We start from the raw sequence: 21,542 nt of genomic DNA on the forward strand, positions 1-21,542 counted from the left end.
TGGTATTTATAAATAGCATTTGAATCACAGTTTAATATTTCTCTAAACAAGAACTAAAAGCTTATGTTTTTTAAATGAAATAATCTAATCTAATATGGAAGAAGGCAAAAGAGGTAATTTAAATATGAGGAAATTCCCAATGAACATGTAGTTAGGTTTTGTTCTTTTAAATCAAAAAGGTTTTTCCTTATATTACTTTATTTTGTGCCTATAATCTCTAAACACTTATAATGAATTATTTTAATATGCTAGCAAACAGCTTATGTTTCCAACTTACCTTTTTTCTTTCCTATAGCTTACCTTTTTTCTTTCCTGTAGTACTAATACCTCATGATAACGTGGGAGAAAAGGACAACTTTTTAATTTATCTTCTTTCTTGATATTAACATTCTCATAATGCAGTGTACTTTCCCTTGAGAGTTTAAAGAGATATAAATGAGTTTTTAATTTTAAATATATGAATATCTAAATAACTAGAGTAAATTCTAAACATAATGCCAATACGGGCTGCCAACAACCACATAATAAAGAGAAAACCAAGAAATGGTAGCCTGTTATACTATAAATTTGTAGAAATCACTTTGCCCCTTGTTAAAATTCTGGTTTGTTGGGAGAATTTCACTGAATGAGAACTCTGAATACATTAAGAGTTTTTTCTAATTATCTCAAAAGTAGAAGATTGATCCCAGATTTTTTTTTCTTCCAGACATAATAGCAAAAAAAAAAAAAAAAAAAAAAAAAAAGATAATTAAAATTAGGATTACAAAATACGAAGGTCTTTAAGTATTCTAATGATTGCTCTAGAAAGAAAAGAAATCATTGCGCCACAACAAGAGATTCTGTGTCCTACATGAAATTAAAGGCCTATGGAAAAAACAGACTATTTATTTTACTTTTCTGTATATAGCTTAAAACTCTACCAAGGCCATCCTCAAGCACTGGGATTTCAAAAACTAAGATCATAGAATCATATGATCACAAATTTTGGACTCTCATTTTATAAAAGGAAACTGAGGCCCATAGTGGATAAATGACTTGGCTCAATAGTCACAACAAACTACTGCTAAAAACAAGGTGAATTGTAAATAAAAAATACAAAGTGATAAAAGTATAACTGTAAATTTTGTTACAATTCTCTATTTTAAGCTGTTATAATTTCAACAGATCTTTAATACTACAATTAAATTAAATGCTAGCTGGTTTTCACTTGTATTTCCTACAGACAAATACTTAGTTCTTAAGGCTACTATAAGTCCTATTTATTCTGAGAGCATGAGATTTCGCTCTTCTGCACCACATAGTGCCAAATCTCAGTTCTAACTCTATACTGTGTTTTCTAGCCTCAATTACTAAGACAAAAAAATACCCAAAAGTAGGGACATGGGAGATGACACATCCAAAGAAGCCAACTGAGAGAAATAGGGCCTAACACAGCAGGGCAGCAGAAGCAGACCCAGAAGTATATATGGAAGAGTGAATAACAAAGGGAAAGAAACCTGGTAGCTGAAGCAGTGAAGACAATTAGAGAAGACATCACTAAAACTCCTAGTAGAAAATAAGGGTTGAGAGAGGATTAAGGAAGAGAAAAAAATTGGAACTGAAAATAAAAAGAATATTTTAAAGTATCTGCAGAGTGACACTGGCTGGACAGAGTTGGAAAGACCATAAATATGGTATCTCAGAATAAGAAGTATAGGAAATAAGCATGAACATTTTTGTTGTTTTCAGTCATTCAATCATGTTTGACTCTTTAAGACCCCTTTTACCCTCCATTATATCTTAAAGTCTGGAAAGTTCATGTTCATCATTTTCCATGATACTGCTTCATTTTCTGTCATCCCCTTTTCAATTTTTCCTAAAATCAGGGTCTTTTCTGATAAGCCCCATCTTTAAATGTCCAGTATTTATGCTTCAACTTCACTATTTAACCCTGAATTAATTTAAGTATGAATGGATTTGTATTTGCCCTTCCTATTGTTTAAAGGACTCTCAAAAATCTTCTCTAGCACCAAAATTTGAAAGTGTTGATGCTACGGCATTTAGTTTTCCTTAAGAGTTCAACTGTCATGGCCATACATTGCTACTGGAAAAACCATAATTTTGATTATATTGGGCCTTTGTCAGCAAGATGATGTCTCTGTTTTTAAAGTGCTATCCAATTTGGCGATAGCTTTTCCCCAAGGAACAAGTCCCTTTTAAATTTTCACAATTCTAGTTGCTATCTGCAATGATCTTTGAGCCCAAGTATATGAAATCTGACAATTGTTTCCATTTTTTCTCCCTCTATTGGCTTGAATTGGTGGGACAAATTGCCAAGATCATGGGTTTTGGGATATTAAGCTTCAAGCCAGCTTTTATACACACTCTTCTTTCACCCTCCTCAGGTATTAATTCTTCTTTACTTTCTGCCCTCAGAGTGGAAAGAATCCCACTCTAAAATCCCATATTACATATATTATATCTGGGTTTATTGATATTTTCCCCAACAACCCTAGTTCTGTCTTTGAATCTATCCAACCTAGCATTTAAGGTGACAATATGCAATTCTGGGGTATTCCTTTTCCAATATTAAGTTAACCAGGTGTTCCATATGCAATTCTAACTGTTGCTTCTTGGGCTGAATATGGATTTATCAGGAAACAAGTCAGATGATCTGGTACATCTCTTTGAGTCAAAATTTAGTTGCTCAGAGAAATTCATCAATTTCATGATAGCATGCTTGCCCAAGTTCTGAATAATGAACAATGCTCTCATGCTTTCCCAGTCATCAATAGAGTGAGGGGGAAAAAAAGACTGTGTGCGTTCTCGCGTGCTTTTTAGTATGATATTTTCAACCATATTGTTAAATGCCTTCAATGAGGATAAACATGGCATCAAGTCAGCTGTCATAGTGATGGTAAATTCCTAGACTTAAAAAGACTACAAGTCAAGACTAAAGTGGAGAGCATGTTGGTGTATGATTTTTTTCTTTGCAGATTATTGTGTACTCAATGCAGCCTTTGAAACTGAGATGAAACAAAGTATAGATTGATTCTATGATGCTTCTGCTAAATTTGGCCTAGCAATTAACATCAAGAAAACACAGGTGCTACCAAACATTTAAAGAACAATTAATTCCAATATTATATAAACTATTTGAAAAAATAGGGAAAGAAGAACTCCTATCAAATTCCTTTTATGACACAAGACATAGTACTGATATCTAAATCAGGTAGGATGAAAACAGAAAGAAAATTATAGAACAATTTCCCTAATAAATTATGATGTAAAAATCTTAAATAAAATATTAGCAAAAAGATTATAGAAAGTCATTCCAGGATAATACACCATGACCAAGGAGGTATATTTATACCATGAATGCAGGGCTGGTTCAATATTAGGAAAACTATTAGCATAACTGACTATATCAATAACCAAACTAACAAATAAATTATCTCAATAGATTCAGAAAAAGCATTTGATAAAATCCAAGAACCATTCCTATTAAAAATGCTAGAGACTTTAGGAATAAATGGACTTTTCCTTAAAATAGTAGTAGCATCTATTTAAAACCATCATCAAACATCATATGTAATGGGAATAAACTGGAATTACTCCCAATAAGATCAGGGGTGAAACAAGGTTGCCCACTATCACCATTACTATTCAATATTGTATTAAATTATTTGGCAATAAGAGAAGAAAAAGAGATTAAAGGAATTAGAGTAGGTAATGAGGAAACCAAATTATCCCTGTTTGCAGATGATATGATGTATACTTAGAGAACTGTAAAGAATCAACTAAAAAAATATTAAAAATCATTCACAACTTTAGCAAAGTTGCAGGATACAAAATAAATCCACATAAATCACCAGTATTTTTATACATCACTAACAAAATCCAACAGAAAAGATTCAAAGAGAAATTCCATTTAAAATAACTGTCAATAGGATAAAATATTTGGGAATCTACCTGCCAAGAGAAGTCAGGAACTTTATGAGCAAAATTACAAAACACTTTTAACACAAATAAAGTCAGATCTAAACAATTGTAAAAATATCAAGTGCTCTTGGATAGAATCAAGTAAATAAAGAAGACAATACTACATAAACTAACCTATTTATTTAATGCTATACAATCAAACTCCCAAGAAATTATTTTACTGACCTAGAAAAAAAATAACAAAATTCATCTGGAAGAACAAAAGGTCAAGAATTTCAAGGAAATTAATGGGGGGAAAATGAAGGTGGTCTAGATATACCAGATCTAAAACTATATTATAAAGCAGCAGTCATCAAACCCATTTGGTACTGGCTAGGAAATAGAGTATGGAATAGGTTAGGTTCACAGGATAAAAAAGCCAATGATTATAGAAATCTAATGTTTGACAAATCCAAAAACCCCAGCTTTTGGGATAGGAACTCACTATTTGACAAAAACTACTGGGAAAACTAGAAACTAGTATGGTAGAAACTAGGCATGGATTCACACCTAACATTGTAAACCAAGATAAGATGGAAATGAGTTCATGATCTAGGCATAAAGAATGAGATTATAAATAAATTAGAACAACACAGGGTAGTTTACCTCTCAGACTTGTGGAGGAAGAAGGAATTTGTGACCAAAAAAGAATTAAGAGATCATTATGGATCACAAAATAGATAATTTTGATTATTGTAACTTAAAAAGTTTTTGTACAAAATTAATGCAGACAAGATTAGAAGGGAAGCAATAAATTGGGAAAACATTTTTACATTCAAAAGTTCTTTAAAGGCTTCATTTCTAGAATATATAGAAAATTGACTCAAATTTATAAGAATTCAAGCCGTTCTCCAATTTTCAGAAGAAGATATTAAAACTATTTCTAGTCATATGAAAAGGTGCTCTAAATCACTACTGATCAGAGAAATGCAAATTAAGTCAACTCTGAGATACCACTTCACACCTCTGATTGGCTAAGATGACAAGAAAAATGTTGAAGGGGATGAGGGAAAACTGGGACACTAAATGTATTGGTGGAGTTGTGAAGTGATTCAACAATTTGGAACTATGCTCAAAAAAGTTATCAAACTGTGCACGCCCTTTGATCCAGCAGTGTCTCTTCTGGGCCTATATATCCCAAAGAGATCATAAAAGAAGGAAAGGGACCCACATGTGCAAAAATGTTTATGGCAGTCTTTTTTGTAGTGGCTAGAAACTGGAAACTGAATAGATGCTTATTAGTTGGGGAATGGCTGAATAAATTATGGTATATGAATATTATGGAATATTATTGTTCTGTAAGAAATGAGTAACAGGATGATTTCAGAGAGGCCTGGAAAGACTTGCATGAAATGAGCAGAACCAGGAAATCATTATACCCGGCAACAACAAGACTATAAGATGATCAATTCTGAGGGGCATGGCTCTCTTCAACAATGAGATGATTCAAACCAGTTCCAATTTTTCAGTGATGAAGAAATCCATAACCACCCAGAGAGAAGGCTGTGGGAACTGAGTGTGGTACACAACATAGCATTTCCACTCCTTTTGTTGTTGTTTGCTTGCATTTCACTTTGTTTCTCTTTTTTTCTTATTTGGCATGATAACTGTATAAATATGTATCCATATGTTGGATTTAACATATATTTCTACCATGGACTACTTGCTATCTAGGTGAGGGCAAGGAAGAAAGGGGGTGGGGGGGATTGAAACACAGGGTTTTGCAAGGGTTAATGTTGAAGAATTGTCCACACATGTTTTGAAAAATAAAAAAGCTTTAATAAAAAAGCAAAAGAGGCATTGTGGAAAAGATTCAATCTGGTATTCTACCTTGGGCAAATCAATTCTCCCATTTAATTTCTCTGGTCCTCAGTTTCCTCATCTGTAAAATGAAGTGTCTTGGCCAGAATATAATCTATCACTTTTCAAAATTTTTGGTCTCAGGACCTCTTTACACACTGAGAAATTAATAAAAATCCCTTCCCCTAAACTTCCATTTATGTGAGTTTTCTCTATATTTACTATATTAGAAATTAAAATATCTTACATGTAATTGAAAAAATAAACACAATTAAGTAGGGAAAAAGAAAAAAGAAAACACAGGTGCTCCATAAGCCAACATCACACCATCCATATGTGGAACCATCAGTAACAGCAAATGGAGAAATTTTGAAAAGCTGTGGGTAAGTTCACTTACTCTGACATCTCTTTCCAGGGATATACATATTGAAAATAAGACTGATGCATGCATTGTCAGAACTAGTTTAGAGTATGGAAAACAATGAAGGAAAGTCTGGGAAAGAAAAGGTATTAGAATGACTACCAATCTGAAGGTCTATAGTCACAGCTGTACACTTGTGAAATCTAGGCAGTAAATGAGCACCCTGACAAGAAATTGAATCCTTTCCACTTGAATGATATTAGGAAGATCCTGAAAATCACTTGGCAAGATAAGATATCAGATACTGAGGTCCTTTCTCAAACTAAACTGCCAAGCATTCAAACTATACTGCAAAGAGCACAACTCTGTTGGACTGGCCACATTGTTCAAATGCCTCATATATGCTTGCCAAAAAAATTATTTCATGGAAAACTCACATAGAGTAATTGTTCACAAGGTGGTCAAAAAAAGTGATGCAAGGACACTCTCAAAATCTGTAAGAAAAATTATGGAATTCACTGTGAATCACGGGAGACACAGGCATAGGACTACCCAAAATGATATGCAATTGTCCAAGAAAAAGGTGCTGGCTCCATAACCAAAGCAAAATTGAAGTAACTCAAAAGAAACATAATATGCACAAATTTAATTAATCCTCCCCAAGTGTTCACATGGACTATTTGTGCCCTACCTGTGGTACAGTATTCTGAGCTTGTGTTGGTTTGATCAGCCACGTCAGACACACTGTAACTTGACTCTGACAGAGTGATATCATTTTGATATTTTTTAAGAATAAAGGACAACAACCATAGAAATCTATATTTTCCTATAGGAAAACAGAAAGGAAAGAGAATAAGACATAGAGGAGAGACACTGAGAGGGGAGAGGGAGGATGGGCGGAAGCAATGTTCAGGAGCAAAACATGTTTGAGGATGAACAGAGTAAAGAAAGAGACAGAGAAATGGAGAGAATATGTGGGGGAAATAAAATGATTATGGCCTCATGTCTCAAATATATAGAGAACTGAGTCAAATTTATAAGAATATAAGTCATTCCCCAACTGATAAACAGTTAAAAGGATGAACAGGCAGTTTTCAGGTTAAGAAATTATCTATAGTCATATGAAAAAAATCTCTACATCACTAATGATTAGAGAAATGCACATCAAAACAATTCACAAGTACCACCTTACAAATATCAGATTGATTAATGACAGAAAAGAAAAATCATAATTATTGAGAAGATGTGAGAAAAATTGGAGACTAAAGCACTATTGGTTGAGTTGAAAACTGCCCCAATCATTCTAGAAAGCAATTTGGAGCTATATCCAAAGGGCTATTAAATTATGCATACTCTTTGATCCAGCAATCAAAAAGGGAAAGAACATAAATCATTATAGCAGCTCTATTAGTGGTGGCAAAGAACTGAAAATTCAAGGCATACCGTATCATCAATTGAGAAGTGGCTGAACAAGTTGTGGCATATAATTGAAGTGGAATACTACTGTACTATAAGAAATAATAAAGATTTACATCAACTAACACAAAGTGAAGTTAGCAAAACCAGGAGAACAGTATATACATAGTAACAGCAGTATTGTACAATGGTCAACTGTGAATAACTGTTATTTTCAGCAGAGAAATGATCCAATACAATTCTGAAGAGCTTATTATGAAAACTGCTATCCACTTCCGAAAAAGAATTGATGGAATCTAAACAATGCATACTTTAAAAAAAAAAAAAACTTCATTTGGAGGGGATGTAGTCTTACCTTTCTTTCATAACATAACTAATGTGGAAATGTGTTTTGCATGCATATAATCTTTATCAAATTGCCTGCCTTCTCAATTTTGAGAATTTGGAACTCAAAATTTAAGAAAAAATGTTTAAAATGTTTTACATGTAATTATGAAAAAAAATTTTTAAAGAAAAATACAACTTAAGAGATTATTTGTTACTCAAACATTACCGTTACACCCCTAAGGACTACTCTAACCTGGTAGCTCCCCTTAGAGCTACTCTTAATGCCCGTCCATCAACAGCACAGCTAGGCCACACTTACCCGTCTTCAGGCACCAACCGGGATCCCATAGAGACAGACCACCATTAGGTAGGGGTGAAGCAAAAGAGAGCTTTATTCTGAGATAGCACATATTTATACTCCACTGATGATATGGGGGAAGGGGGAAGTCGTCTAGGAACCTGGCATAATGGGATTGGCCCAAGAAGAAGGAGGGCATCGTGCTAGGCTTTGAGAGCACTAAGGAGGGAGGCGTGGTACCTGGAATCAGACACCACCTCATGGGGCTGTGCCCCACCTCTATGTAGGACTCGCCTGCACCTCAGAACCTCTCATCCCTCAGGTCCTCCCACATGCCTTGAACTGCATTCCTTTATTCTAGAGGCTTTTTAACCCTTACATATCCCCCTTTTTTATTAATAGGACCAAATGTTCTCATGTTGACAAATGAGAAGCTCTTCCATAAGCACCTCTAAAGAATTTTTAAAATAATATGTACAGAGCATCCTAGCAAAGCAGGCAAAAACAAAAGAAGCAACAATACAAAAATGGCTACATAGAGCCAATGGGATACAATAGAAGGGGTTGGAAAGGGAAGTATGTTGGATCCAATCACTAAGTTGGTCCAGCAAGGGTAGTCATCTCTCTCTGCTATGGTGCTGTTTTGGGCGTCTCCTGGGTCATCTCCTTCTCTTCTTCTTCAGCCCCTGTTTCAATAGGGGCAACTCTCCTTGTCTTTCTTTCTGGAATCCAGCAGCCTTCCCCATCGGATCTGCAAGACATAAATATCCCGGCCCTCTCCAAAGTACTAAGGATGGACCTTGTCAATCAATGTCCTTCCTCATCCTTCCAGAGGACCTTTTGAATGTTCTCTAGCGCTTGAAGTGCAGTTTTCATGGAGCTTAGTTTTCTGTCCTGTCTATAAGATTGTGCCAAATGTATCATTTCTGGAGAGAGGCCAGTATCCCTATCCAGGCACAAAAAATTGTAATTATATAAAGTCTTATCCATGTCCACCTGTGTGGGCCATCGGGGGTTCTGTCTATTTACTCCCCCTTTCTGTTTAACAAGGGTGGCCTTCAGAATATGATGGGCCTATTCCACCAGGGCTTGACCCTGTGGATTATAGGAAATCCCTGTAACATGCTCAATGGTGAATGTGGTGAGAAAGGTGGCCATCTGCTTAGAGGTATAAGCTGGCCCATTGTTGGTCTTTATGGTATTAGGAACTCTGTGAGAGGAGAAACAACTATACAAATGTTTAATGACTGAAGGAGTGTTCTCACAGGAGGCTACTGCGGCCCAAAGGAATTGATAATAAGTGTCAATACAGACGTGGATGGTCACACAATTCACATGTGTCACATCCATTTGCCACAAATCATTGGGGAATAAACTCCTGGGATTAACTCCTTTACTAGGTGAAGGAGAGAGAAACTGAACACACTGTTTCCCTATCTGTTGGGCTTGTTCCCAGGTGAGGCCATAAAGGCTATGTAGAGAATTAGCGGGTAAGTGGAGAAAACCATGGGCACATTCAGGAGGTGTGGTGACCATGAGAAGGGAACATTGTAAAGCATGGTCCACCACCTCATTGCCAACAAATATGTCTCCTGCACAGCATTGGTGAGAATATACATGCAGGACATAAATGGGATGTTTCCTAGTCTGTAAAATCAGCTGCAATTCATCAAGAAGGTCAGCAATTGAAGAATTCTGAGGCTGTAGGACTGTATCTTCAATGCCTCTGAGCACTTGGCAGCATATAAGCTATCTGATATGATATTAAGGGGCTCTGAGTATCTTTTACACCCTTTTAAGATGTCATAAAAAGGCTGCATCAAAGAAATAGGAATAAGGACATGAGCCCTTAACCACTGAATTTGTCCAACTAGTTTCTGAATTAGGTTCAGAGTATTCACCTTGTCTAATTGTAAGTTAGGTATCTGATTAGTAACTGCAGAAGTCCCCATGTGGAGTCCCGAGTAAATGATGGGATACTTATGTGGGATCTTTCCTGGGGCTACCACCAGTCCATGTGGAGCAAGAATGCTCATGGTCTTTTAAAGCAGGGCAGACAGATCTTTCTCACTGCTCATTGATAACAGTATATCATCCATATAAGGCAGTATCATGGCATGAAGCCACACCTTCCAAATTGACCCTAGCACTTGCACTATGTACACCTGACACAAAGTGGAGCTACAATGAATCCTTTGGGGGAGAACTTTCCATTGGTAGTGCAAATTAGGCCCTACATTGTTTATAGAGGCAATGGTAAAAGCAAATCTTTTCTTATCCTCTGGATCCAGAGGGATGGAGAAGAAACTATCTTGTATGTCTATTACTGTAACTAGCCAGCCAGTGGGTACTAGATTAGGAGATGGCATGCCAATCTGTAGGGCTCCCTTAGGTTCAATAGTAGCATTAACGGCCCTAAGGTCCACTAGCATTCTGAATTTTCCAGATTTTCTCTTTTTAATAAATACAAGGCTATTCCATGGGCTGGACATTGATCCTATATGTCCAGCCTCCAACTGTTGTTTTATAATTTCACATAAAGTTCAGGTTTTATAAACAGAGAAAGGCCATTGAGGTACCCAAACCAGGATGTTAGATTTCTATGTTAATGGTGTGGGCGTGATATGAAACACCACCAAACACTCAATGACCCCGATTAAAAATCCTGTGGAGGTTGTATATAGATTGAGGCTCCACAAGCCTTCAATATGTCCCTGTCCCATAGATTGTATCTGAAACTTGCAACCACGAGGGGTTGGAATATCCCCTGTTTGCCTGCAAACTGCCAGGGCAGGTCTTCTGCTGCAATCTCTTTAGATATAGCAGCTGAGAGGGCATCCATTTGAAAGGCACTGGAGCCCACATTCTCCCATCTCTTTATCATCTCTTCCAGGCCAGCCTCCCCATCTATAGTAGGCATGGCCCTCTGGCAGTTAGTATTAGCATTCTTCATTGCCAATTTCTGCATAAGGAGGCTGGAGGCTTCTCCTCTGCCCACAGACCTCTCAACAGCCACCTGTAGGTGAGCCATAAAATCAGGAAAAGTTTCATCTGGGCCCTGTTTAATCCTAGTCATTGAGGGCTTCTGTTTTCCAGAAGCTTGAATTTTGCTAAATGCTCTTTGGGCACATTGAGACACAGCTGCATATACTGCTGCATCATATTGCATTTGATCCTCATTTCTTTTATATTTTTCAGCTTTCTGTATTATTTGTCCTGAACTTGTCTGGGAATCTGCAAAGCCTTCACAAGCGGGCGCAGAGGGAGCGGACAGGAGACATATCTCCTCAGGGAAGGAGGGGGACGAGGGGGAAGGCCATGCCTCAGAGACAGAGGCAACCTTCCCTCTGTTCGCTTTCTCCTCCCTCGTCTTATCACCATCCTTTACTTTAAGGTCATATGTCTCTCTGTTAATTTTCTCATTACTCATCTTATCCCTGCCCCCTCCTGTTCCTTCATATCCATTTCCTGTTTCTTCCTTACTACCTCTTCCTTCTTTCACGTCACATCCACCTCCTTCATCTTCCTGTTTATTTCCTGATTCTTTTCCATAGTTAGCTTCCGCCAGCTCCATTTTATGGGCACGGCTGGTCCCAGTGAGTGCCGGTTTACGACCTTCATTTGTTTTATGACTCTCCTCTGTTTGTACTTCATTATCTACTTTTAATGGATTGCGGCTTGCACCTCTTAAAGTGCCCCCTATCACTTGATGCCATTCCGGGATGGCTCCCAGAGTTTCCTTATCATAGGAAGCCATCTGATTACCTACTACCTCCCACTTTTTAAAATCCATTTCCATTTCTATTTGTTTTACTATTCTAGAAGGTTCTTTCCCTGGTACCTTCTGGTCTGGGACCATCACAATAACCTGTCCCATTTTCCTAACTTTCTACTCACTTTAGAGCAGAGTTCTGTCTCTCTTCCCACCTGTAGGCCTGCTACAAGGTGAGGTCCTAGCCAAAAATGTCCCTGTTTGGGCGCCATTTGTTACATCCCTAAAGACTACTCTAACCTGGTAGCTCCCCTTAGAGCTACTCTTAATGCCTGTCCGTCGACAGCTAGGCCACACTTACCCATCTTCAGGTACCAACCTGGATCCCATAGAGACAGACCACCATTAGCTAGGGGTGAAGCAAAAGAGAACTTTATTCTGAGATAGCATATATTTATACCCACCTGAGGATCTGGGGGAAGGGGAAGGTCCTCTAGGAACCTGGCATAATGGGATTGGCCCAAGAAGAAGGAGGGAGGCGTGCTAGGCTTTGAGAGCACTAAGGAGGGAGGCGTGGTACCTGGAATCAGACACCGCCTCATGGGGCTGTGCCCCATCTCCACGTAGTACTCTCCTGCGCCTTAGAACCTCTCATCCTTCAGGTGCTCCCACATGCTTTGAACTGCATTCCTTGCTTCTAGAGGCTTTTTAACCCTTACAATTACAAACAATAGGAGTGGATAACTGAAGACAACAGCAAAAGAATTGACAACAGAAAGATCAGTAAAAGAATTCTATCTAAATATATACAAGGAAGCATGGGTTAATGTGAAATTCTGGTAGAAGTAACAATGAAAAGTCAAACAGAGGACACTATGGACAGAATTTGGTGATATCCACCCTAGAGGTGAATGCTTTCTTGTGGCTACATAGAAGGCTTCATGAAAGGAAGGAAAGACAGTAAGGTAAAAAATGAGTGTGTGTTGTACTGGAATCAAATCAAGAACTATAAATGAAGGGAAGGTGACCTCTGTCTCAGAAAGAGAAGAGCCTATAGAGGAGTAACTGAGGAGGAGGGGAAAGATTGAAAAGAAGAGGAAAGGAATGTCTTATTTTGGAAACAGTAGTGTTCTACTGATAAATGCTGCTAAGAGTTTTGGATGAGGACTTTACACTGTATGAGGCTTGGGCGATATGGTGTCTGACAAATCTGCTTGCCCTTGGGGCAACTGGTTCTTGGAAGAATGGAAAAGCATCCATGCAAGGAGATTTCCAGGCAAATGTAGAGGGGAAAACCATCAATTAGAGCGTATATAAGGGCAATTAGATGGCATAGTGAATAGAGTACTGGCCCTGGAGTCAGGAGAACCTGATTTCAAATCCAGTTTCAGACACTTAATACTTAACCAGTTTTGTGACACTGGGCAAGTCACTCAACCCTGAATTGCCTTGTAGATGCGAGAGCAAGAGAAAATGAACATGAAGACATTGGGGGAGAATAGAAGAAGTGAGTTGAGGAAAAGAAAATGATTTACCAACTGACATTGTATTCTCGGACACCTGCAATAATCAGCATTGTTCTTAGAGTGAAGCACAGTGGAAAAGGTTTATCCATGGGATATGCCCAATGAGGCAGTGGCAGAAAGCCTAGAAAAAAGATCCCAGAACAGATAGCTTGGAAGTTTTCACTATATGAAGAATACAGAAAAAAGAGTAAGACCAGATTAGATAAAAAATTAAAGATTGAAACAGAAAAAGGAGTTGAATAAATGAAATACGAGAAATCCTATAAAGGGCATAAAAGAATGAAATTTTAAAACTAATGAATAGGACTAGCTGAAGGGAAAGAGAGGGAGGGGGAATCTACTTGATTGGGAGGTTAAAAAAAAAAGGAAAAAAGGAGGAAGAAATATATAACTAGATAAAAGCAAGAGACTAATAAACAAAACCCTAAAGAAAAAAGGAGTGACAAATAAGAAGAAGGGAAGAAAAGAGACTGTGGAAACAGAGTCAATATTTTAAAGTGATTAAGATAACTGAAGTATCATACTGCTGTGTTCATAGCAGGAGAGGATTACAACTACTTAAAAACTATTTTGGAGACAAATGGAGGCATTTTAGAGACAAATAATTCTTATAAATTTAAATGCTAATATATTCAACAGTCCAATAAAAAGAAAAAACAACAGACTACATAAGAAAACAAAATTGTACAATCTGTTGTACAATTAAAAAAACAAAAACATATACATAATAAAACTAAGATGTGAGGAAAAAAAATTCTTATACATCAAGTGAATCCAAAAAAATAAGTTGCCAACATGCCAGCAGACAAGGCAAAAACAAACATTCAAAAAGTAAAAAGGGATAATAAATAAGGAAAGTGTTATGCTAAAAGGAAGCACAGAAATTATATCATAATATATCATATTATTATAATTTATATACCAAATGAGTATCCAAATTAATTAATATAACATTATCTAATCTTAAAGAAAATGCAATAACAGAAAGGTAACAACTTAACACAAAAATGGCTTTAATTACCCTCTCTTGGTTTTGAATAAGTCAATAGAAAGAAAAATAAAAGAGAAAATATGGAACTAAGCAGATTTCTTTAGCTCTAGAGTTAAGACAAATATTATCTTTTAAACGGGACAGCAGAAGAATATACATGCTTCTCTGCACAGTTTTTGTAAAAACTGTATATATATATATATATATATATATATATATATATATGTATATATATATATATATATATATATATATATATATATATATATATATATATTAGGGCACAGAGGTATTATAAGAAAATATAAGAAATTCAAAAATACTCAGTACACTATTTATAGACCATAATGCAATAAGGATAGAATTGATTCAGGAACCAAAAACAAAATATATAGTTACATAGAGATTTACCAATGAAATCTTAAATAATGAGTGTTTCAAAAAACAAATAAAAGAAGCATGAAAGAAATGAAAATTTTAAAAATGATGATGAAACAAAAATAACCAGAATTTCTGGAACATACCTAAAACAGTTATCAGGGTGAAATTATATCCTTATAATCATATGCTAACAAAATAGAAAAAGAGAAATCTTTAAAAATGAGAAAAATCAACAAATCTAAAATAAGCAAAAAGGAGGAAATATTAAAAATTGGATGGAAAAAAAAGAAACTAAAAAAACAAACAACAAATAAAACTAAAAGTTGGTTCTTTGAAAAGACATAAAATTGATTACTTTTTTTAATTATTTAATTTAAATGTAATTTAGAATTAATGGATTAATAAAAATTCTCTGCTAATCTGATTAAAAAGAAATCCAAAAGTAAATAAATACCAAATAAGCAAGGTGAAATCACAGTAAAACCAAAAGAAATGAAAAGAATAGTCAGAAATTATTATGCAGTTATATGCTAACAAAACTGAAAACACAAAACAAACAGAGGAATGCCTTCAAAAATATCAATATCCAAACTATCAGAAGACCAGAGAGATCTTAAATAACCCAATTTGGAAAAAAAAATTAATTCAATCTAGCAACAAAGGAACTATCAAAGGAAAAACTCCTCGATTTCATGATTCATAAGAGAATTCTATTAAACTTTTAAAAAATAGTATCCATGCATCACAAATTATTCTAAATTACTGAGAAAGAACCCCACCAAAATCTTCTTTATTATATATATCCTAATACTTAAACCAGGGAAAGATAAAATGCAGAAATAAAACTATAGACCAAAATATAATTGACTCAAAATCATTCATCATGATCAAGTTGGATTTATGGTTAATCCACAATTATAGTTAATAACAATATAAGGATGATTCAACATTAAGAAAGTAATCAATATAATCAAGCATATTAAAAGCAAAAACACACAAAACCACATGATCATCTCAAAAGATGCAAAAAAGCCATTGACAAAATACAATATTCTTTTATACTAAAAACTTTACAAAGTTTTATAATGAATACTTATAGACAAATTTTTTTCAGCTATCTAGTATCAAAAGCATGTACCATATGCAATGGAGATAAATTAGAAACTCTTTTCCAATAAATATGGGAGTGAAGCAAGATTGTTCATTATCCTCATTATTATGTGGTGTAGTTCTGGAAAATCAATAGCAACAGGATAAGAGAAAGGAATTAAAGAGATAAAGTGGAAATAAAAACCAACCCTATATGCTGCTAAAGTGACTGTTTTAACCAGAAAACCCAAAGAATTAACAAATATATTAATTGAGAAAATGAAAAGCTTTAGCAAATAAGTCTTCAAATAAAATCCTCACAATAAATCTTCAAAAATCAACAGCATTTCTATATAAAAACAACACAAGAAGCACTAATATAAAGGGAAATTCCATTCCAAATAACTACAAAATGCATAAACTATCTGAGGATCAATCTCCCAAAGCACATAAAAGACTTGCATAGGTTCAATTACAAAGCACTCCTTTAAAAAATAAAGAACAACCTATATAACTAATATTCAGTACTTATGTTTAGGCTGTGCCAATATAATAAAATTGACAATGCTACCAAAAGTAATTAACATTTTTAGTGCTATGTTAATCAAATTATCCAGACGATACTCTATAGAACTTGATAAAATATTAACAAAATTCATTTGAAAAAAAAAAAAAGAATCTAATGGAAATCGAGGGAAATGATGATGGGAAAGTAAGGACAAAGAAAAAACGATGCTCATAGATCTCAAATTATATTATAAAGCAAAAGCTATCAAAACTACCTGGTATCCGATAAAGAATAGAGACCCAGATATATCAACAGAACAGACTAGACCAGGGAGAATTAGAAACAATAGAACTTAGTAAACCAGATTTTGGTAAAAATGGAAAATATAAATTACCTAAAGGAAAACTCCCTATTTGATAGCAAATATTTAAAAAACAGAAAAGTAGAAATTAGACTTAGACCAAACACTTCATATCATATTACACAATATATTCTAAAAGAATATTTAAAACATAAGAACATACTTTAAAAACATTAGAAGATAAGAAGATCATTTATCTTTCATGGCCATGAGTATGAAATATATTCTTAATGAAAAAGAGCTTGTGATAGCTACAAAAATTAAATAGATGACTTTCTTTACTTGAAAATAAAAAGATTTTTTAATAAGAAAAAAAGTGGCTGAATGGAGGAAAAAGTTTTTGTATAAAATTTCTCTAATAAGAATTTAATATTCAAATACATAAATGATTAATGAATATACAGAAGACAAATAACTATTCTCCACAAATAATCAAGGGATATGAATAAATGATTCTGAAAAGAACTGTAAAATTTTCAGAAATACCTGAAAAAATACTCCAAATTACTAAAAATAAGAGAAATTTAAATCAAAACAACCCTCAAATTTCACTTCACACCTTATAAATTGGCAAAAATAACAACAACAAAAAAAAAAACCAGTAACATTACTAGTAGAGCTATGAAATGATGTTAATAAAAACATTCTGGGAAACAATTCAGAACTATGCAAATTAAATGGCTAAAATGCCTATAACCTTTGAACTAGAGACTCCATTTCTGTACTTATACCTCAAGAAAGCCATCTATAAGAAAAAAAATCCCTATAAATATTTATATGATAGCTAAAAATTTGAAACAAAGTACATGCCCATGAATAGAGAAATAGCTAAACAAATTGTGGTATATAAAAATAATGAAATATTTACTATGCAGTAAACAATGTATGCAATCATTAAATCATGGAAAGATCCTACATGAACCAATAGAGAGTAAAATAATAAGCAAACATACATATTTATGTATGCACATATACATACACATCTATATACATACATGTATGTACATACACATATACCAGAGTAACAAAACAATGAAAACAGAAAGACAAAGATACCAAAAAATTAAAGTAAATATAACAAAAGTATAAAAATCAAGTGAGACTTAAATGAAGTATTATGTGAAAACGCCTCCCCACCCCCACCAAGCTACTCTTTCATGGAGTTATCTTCACAGGTATCACACATTGGACATATCATTAGACTTTTTCAATATATTGATCAGTTGTGCTAACAATTTTTTTCCTCTTTAAAAAATACTATTTGTCATATGGAATGACTCTCAAGGATAGCACTGGAAAAGGTATATGAGATAATATAGTGGTGTTACAAATAGAAAATATCAATTAAAAATTGAAAAAGAGAAAGGGAAGTAAAGAAAAGAGTATGATTTCACTGCACTGTGATGAGAGTTTCAAGAGCTGTGTGCCTCAGCAGCCAGTGACTAAATCACAAGGAAATTAGGGATGGGAATCTGATAGCCTTAGATAAGGAAAGAAGCAGTTGATAATGGTCTCAACTCCTCAGATTCCTGTGATTTTCATTTTCTCATTCATTTTCATTCTTTGTTCAGGCTTCAGAACTGTTTGCCTACTTAATTTTCCATCCTTCTTTGCAGCGTTTCACAAAGTAACATATTCTACACCTCTGCTGCTTGGCTTCTATTTCTTCAGAGCGGCAGCAATGGATAGAGCATTGGATCTGGAGTCAGGAAGACCTAAATTCTATTCAGCAGCTATATGATCTGACAAGTTATTGACTTCCTGTTTGCTTCAGTTTCTTCAATGGTAAAACAAGGATCATAATAACACCTTACTTCCATAGTTGTATTTAGGATCAAGTATGATATTTATAAAGCACTTAGCACAGTGTCTGGCACATGTAGGCACTGAAAATGTCTGTTCCCTTGCTCCTCTATTCTCCCCAATGAATCCAAGCATCTGCTTACTGAGATGGTTACTGGGCTCTTTTGTCACTTGTTTTTGCAACTACTTTATATCAGTAAAAATCTCCTTGAAAACATAATCATCAGAGTCAGTGATTTTGATTTGATCCATATTCTATCTCCCTAAGCCAATAGCTTTTTAAACAGGCCATTTAAAACTATAATAATACACAGAGTATAAATCTTATTTTTACCTTTATTCTTAATTTGTTCTTGTAACCTTTGTTTTAACTAAGGCTTGCTCTGCTAAATCCAACTGTACAACCTAGGACAAATCTGTTTGACAAAAGGAGTAGCAGCTAATAAACTGAATAAAATGATGTTACCATTTCTAACAAATTGTAAAGAACGACTAAACAGACAGTAAAGATTCTATGCAATGTTTCAGCAATCCCGAGTCCAAGTACTCTTTATTCTTTCCAGAATAACAAACATCATTCAATCCTGTGTACTCTACAACCAAAAGTAATTCTAAAAAAAATTTAGTTCCTATTTCTAATGTTCTATCTTTTTATCTTTTAAATTCTCTCTTTCTTAAAAGGGCTCTATTTACCTCCCATGAGTCATTTGATTTCCATAATTTGTTTCATAACTAAACAATCAAGGAGCTACATTAATGGCCTTCTATAATAAACTGCTATAAATAAAGATTCTATAATAAACAGCTAAACTGAAATTACTACTCCAGTTTACTTACTGAAGTATATCATACTCCCCAGGCCCAGGGCCTTCCAGTATTGGCATATCCCGTCTTCCTGACAGGTTGCCAAAATGTACTCCTTTATATTTCAAAGTTGAATCAGAAGCACCCTAAAAAAACAAAAGAAAGACAATTACACAAAGCAGTAGAAAACTCAGTTCAGAAATATGAATCAATATCAATTCTTTATAATGCAAAATTATTTTACATTTCAATTAGAGATTTATGTTCCCAAAACCTAACAGTTAGTACTTAACTATCTTTCTAACTGACTATATATGTACTCAGGAATCTTTCTTCATCACTTAATTTTCTATGCTATTTGATTAAGCATCTTTAGCTTTGATCTATTATGTGCTCTTCTTTAATAAAAGTAAACATTGGTAATGGCTTATGAGCCCTAGTTTTGTTCCAATCACTAAGCTATTTTGAAATGCTAACTTTCTTTTTTTAAGTATTAAGCATTTTTTTTCTCTTTCCTACCTCTCCTCTACCAAAAGAAAAGAAAAAAAATATTATAAATATAAATATTCACGTCAATCAAAACAAATACCCATGTTGGCCAAATCCAAATATATGTGTTTTATTCTGTATATTTTTCTATCATATCTGCCAAAAGATGTCATCAAACTTCTGGAATCACGAATGATAATTTCAAAGCCTTTCAAAATTTTTTGGTTTTGCAATGTTGTTATTGTATAAATTTTTGTTCTGGTTATATTCACTTCATTCTACAGCAATTCATACAAGTCTTTCCAGGATTCTCTGAAATCATCTCTTTAAATCACCTCTTACAGAACAAAAGTATATTAATATATTATTAGTTACTTAATATTTCTTTAATTAATGGGCATTTCTTTAGTTGCCAGCTTTCTGACCCCACAAAAAGAGCTGCTATAAACATTTCATACATATGGACATACAATAGGACCTCTATTTTCTTAATCTCTTTGGAGCAGCAGCTTAGTATTTTAAGGTTAAAGGATATGCATAATGTATTAATTTGGAGGGTATAATTTGAAATTGCTTTTCAGAATGACTTAACTATTTCACCACTCCATTAAAAAAGAGTAACTCTTTCCTACAACCCTTTGCAACATTTGTCCTTTTCCTCCTTTGAGATTTTTACCAGCTTGATAAATGTGAGGTAGGACCTCAGAATGGCTTTTACATTTTACATATTTATATCACTTGACCACTTATCAATTGGAGGATGGCTCTTCTTATAAATTTGAATAAGTTCTTTGGATATCTTTGAAATAAAACCGTTATTGAAATAAAATCTTGAAGTAAAATATGATGAATTGAAAATAATATAAGTAAAACATCCTATCTAAAATGACAGTAAGACTTTTTTAAAAATTCTAACACAAAATAAAAAATAAATAAATGCAATTTCAATAATTAAATCACCAATCTCTTTACAGCAAAAAATTTCATCAACATCAGCTTCAAGGTCACTGTCAATTTGGTAAGTCATTAACAAATAAAGCAATTTAAAACAAACTTAGCAAGAGGTTGCATAAATGAAGTTAATATAATTTGAAGAATTATTAATAACTACTATTGTTGACAATAAAATGAATGAAGAAGGTGCTATGGAATTTTATTCTTACCCTATGGATAATTAAGCTTGAAAACAGATTCTGTGTGAAGAATTGAAAGTCCCAGAGTATATTAAATCAGGGCTTAATAAACTGCTTTTCAGTAAAGCAACATATGTCTAATTCTTTAAATATTATCTTAGGTAAATATGTCAGTGTCAAATAATGGCATTCCAAACTTTAAAATCATCCAGTGAAAAGGAGATTCTGAATATTTCTCTAGACTGGTACAAACAAAACCTCAGGAGTTTTAAATCAAAATTCCACATAAGACAATAAATACACAACATTTTTATTTACAAACTAAACTGAATGAAAATTTAGCATTGGATTCATTAGATGATCTTAATAGTTATCCTCTGATTCAAGACTGCTTCTAGCACATGAATATATTTAGCAGATAAATTTTAAAGTTCAATACTATTTGCTTGCTAAACCAAACTGAATTGAATTCTTCTATTTAAACTGAGACATCTGTAAACTATTCACATAATTTTTTTCCTCTCCTACTTACATGCCGCTCAATGATGCTAAAAGAAGTCATGCAACCCCCCAACAGGATTCA

General features: G+C 34.2%; 1 protein-coding gene across 4 annotated transcripts in view; it reads right to left on the reverse strand.

Moving 5' to 3' along the window:
- Positions 1-21,542, reverse strand: part of STPG2 (sperm tail PG-rich repeat containing 2) — a 608,618-nt gene that overhangs the window by 547,820 nt on the left and 39,256 nt on the right. For all 4 annotated transcript variants that reach the window (XR_012483169.1, XM_074273233.1, XM_074273232.1 and 1 more), the window contains exons 5-6: positions 19,371-19,483; positions 301-412 (exon numbers count right to left, since the gene is read on the reverse strand). Coding sequence is in view for 3 of the 4 variants with exons in the window: in XM_074273233.1 (XP_074129334.1) it covers positions 301-412; positions 19,371-19,483 (225 nt within the window). In the remaining variant the exon portion in view is untranslated. The remainder of the gene's footprint in view (positions 1-300; positions 413-19,370; positions 19,484-21,542) is intronic.

This window comes from Sminthopsis crassicaudata, chromosome 6 (assembly GCF_048593235.1).
Source record: "Sminthopsis crassicaudata isolate SCR6 chromosome 6, ASM4859323v1, whole genome shotgun sequence".
Taxonomy (NCBI): domain Eukaryota; kingdom Metazoa; phylum Chordata; class Mammalia; order Dasyuromorphia; family Dasyuridae; genus Sminthopsis; species Sminthopsis crassicaudata.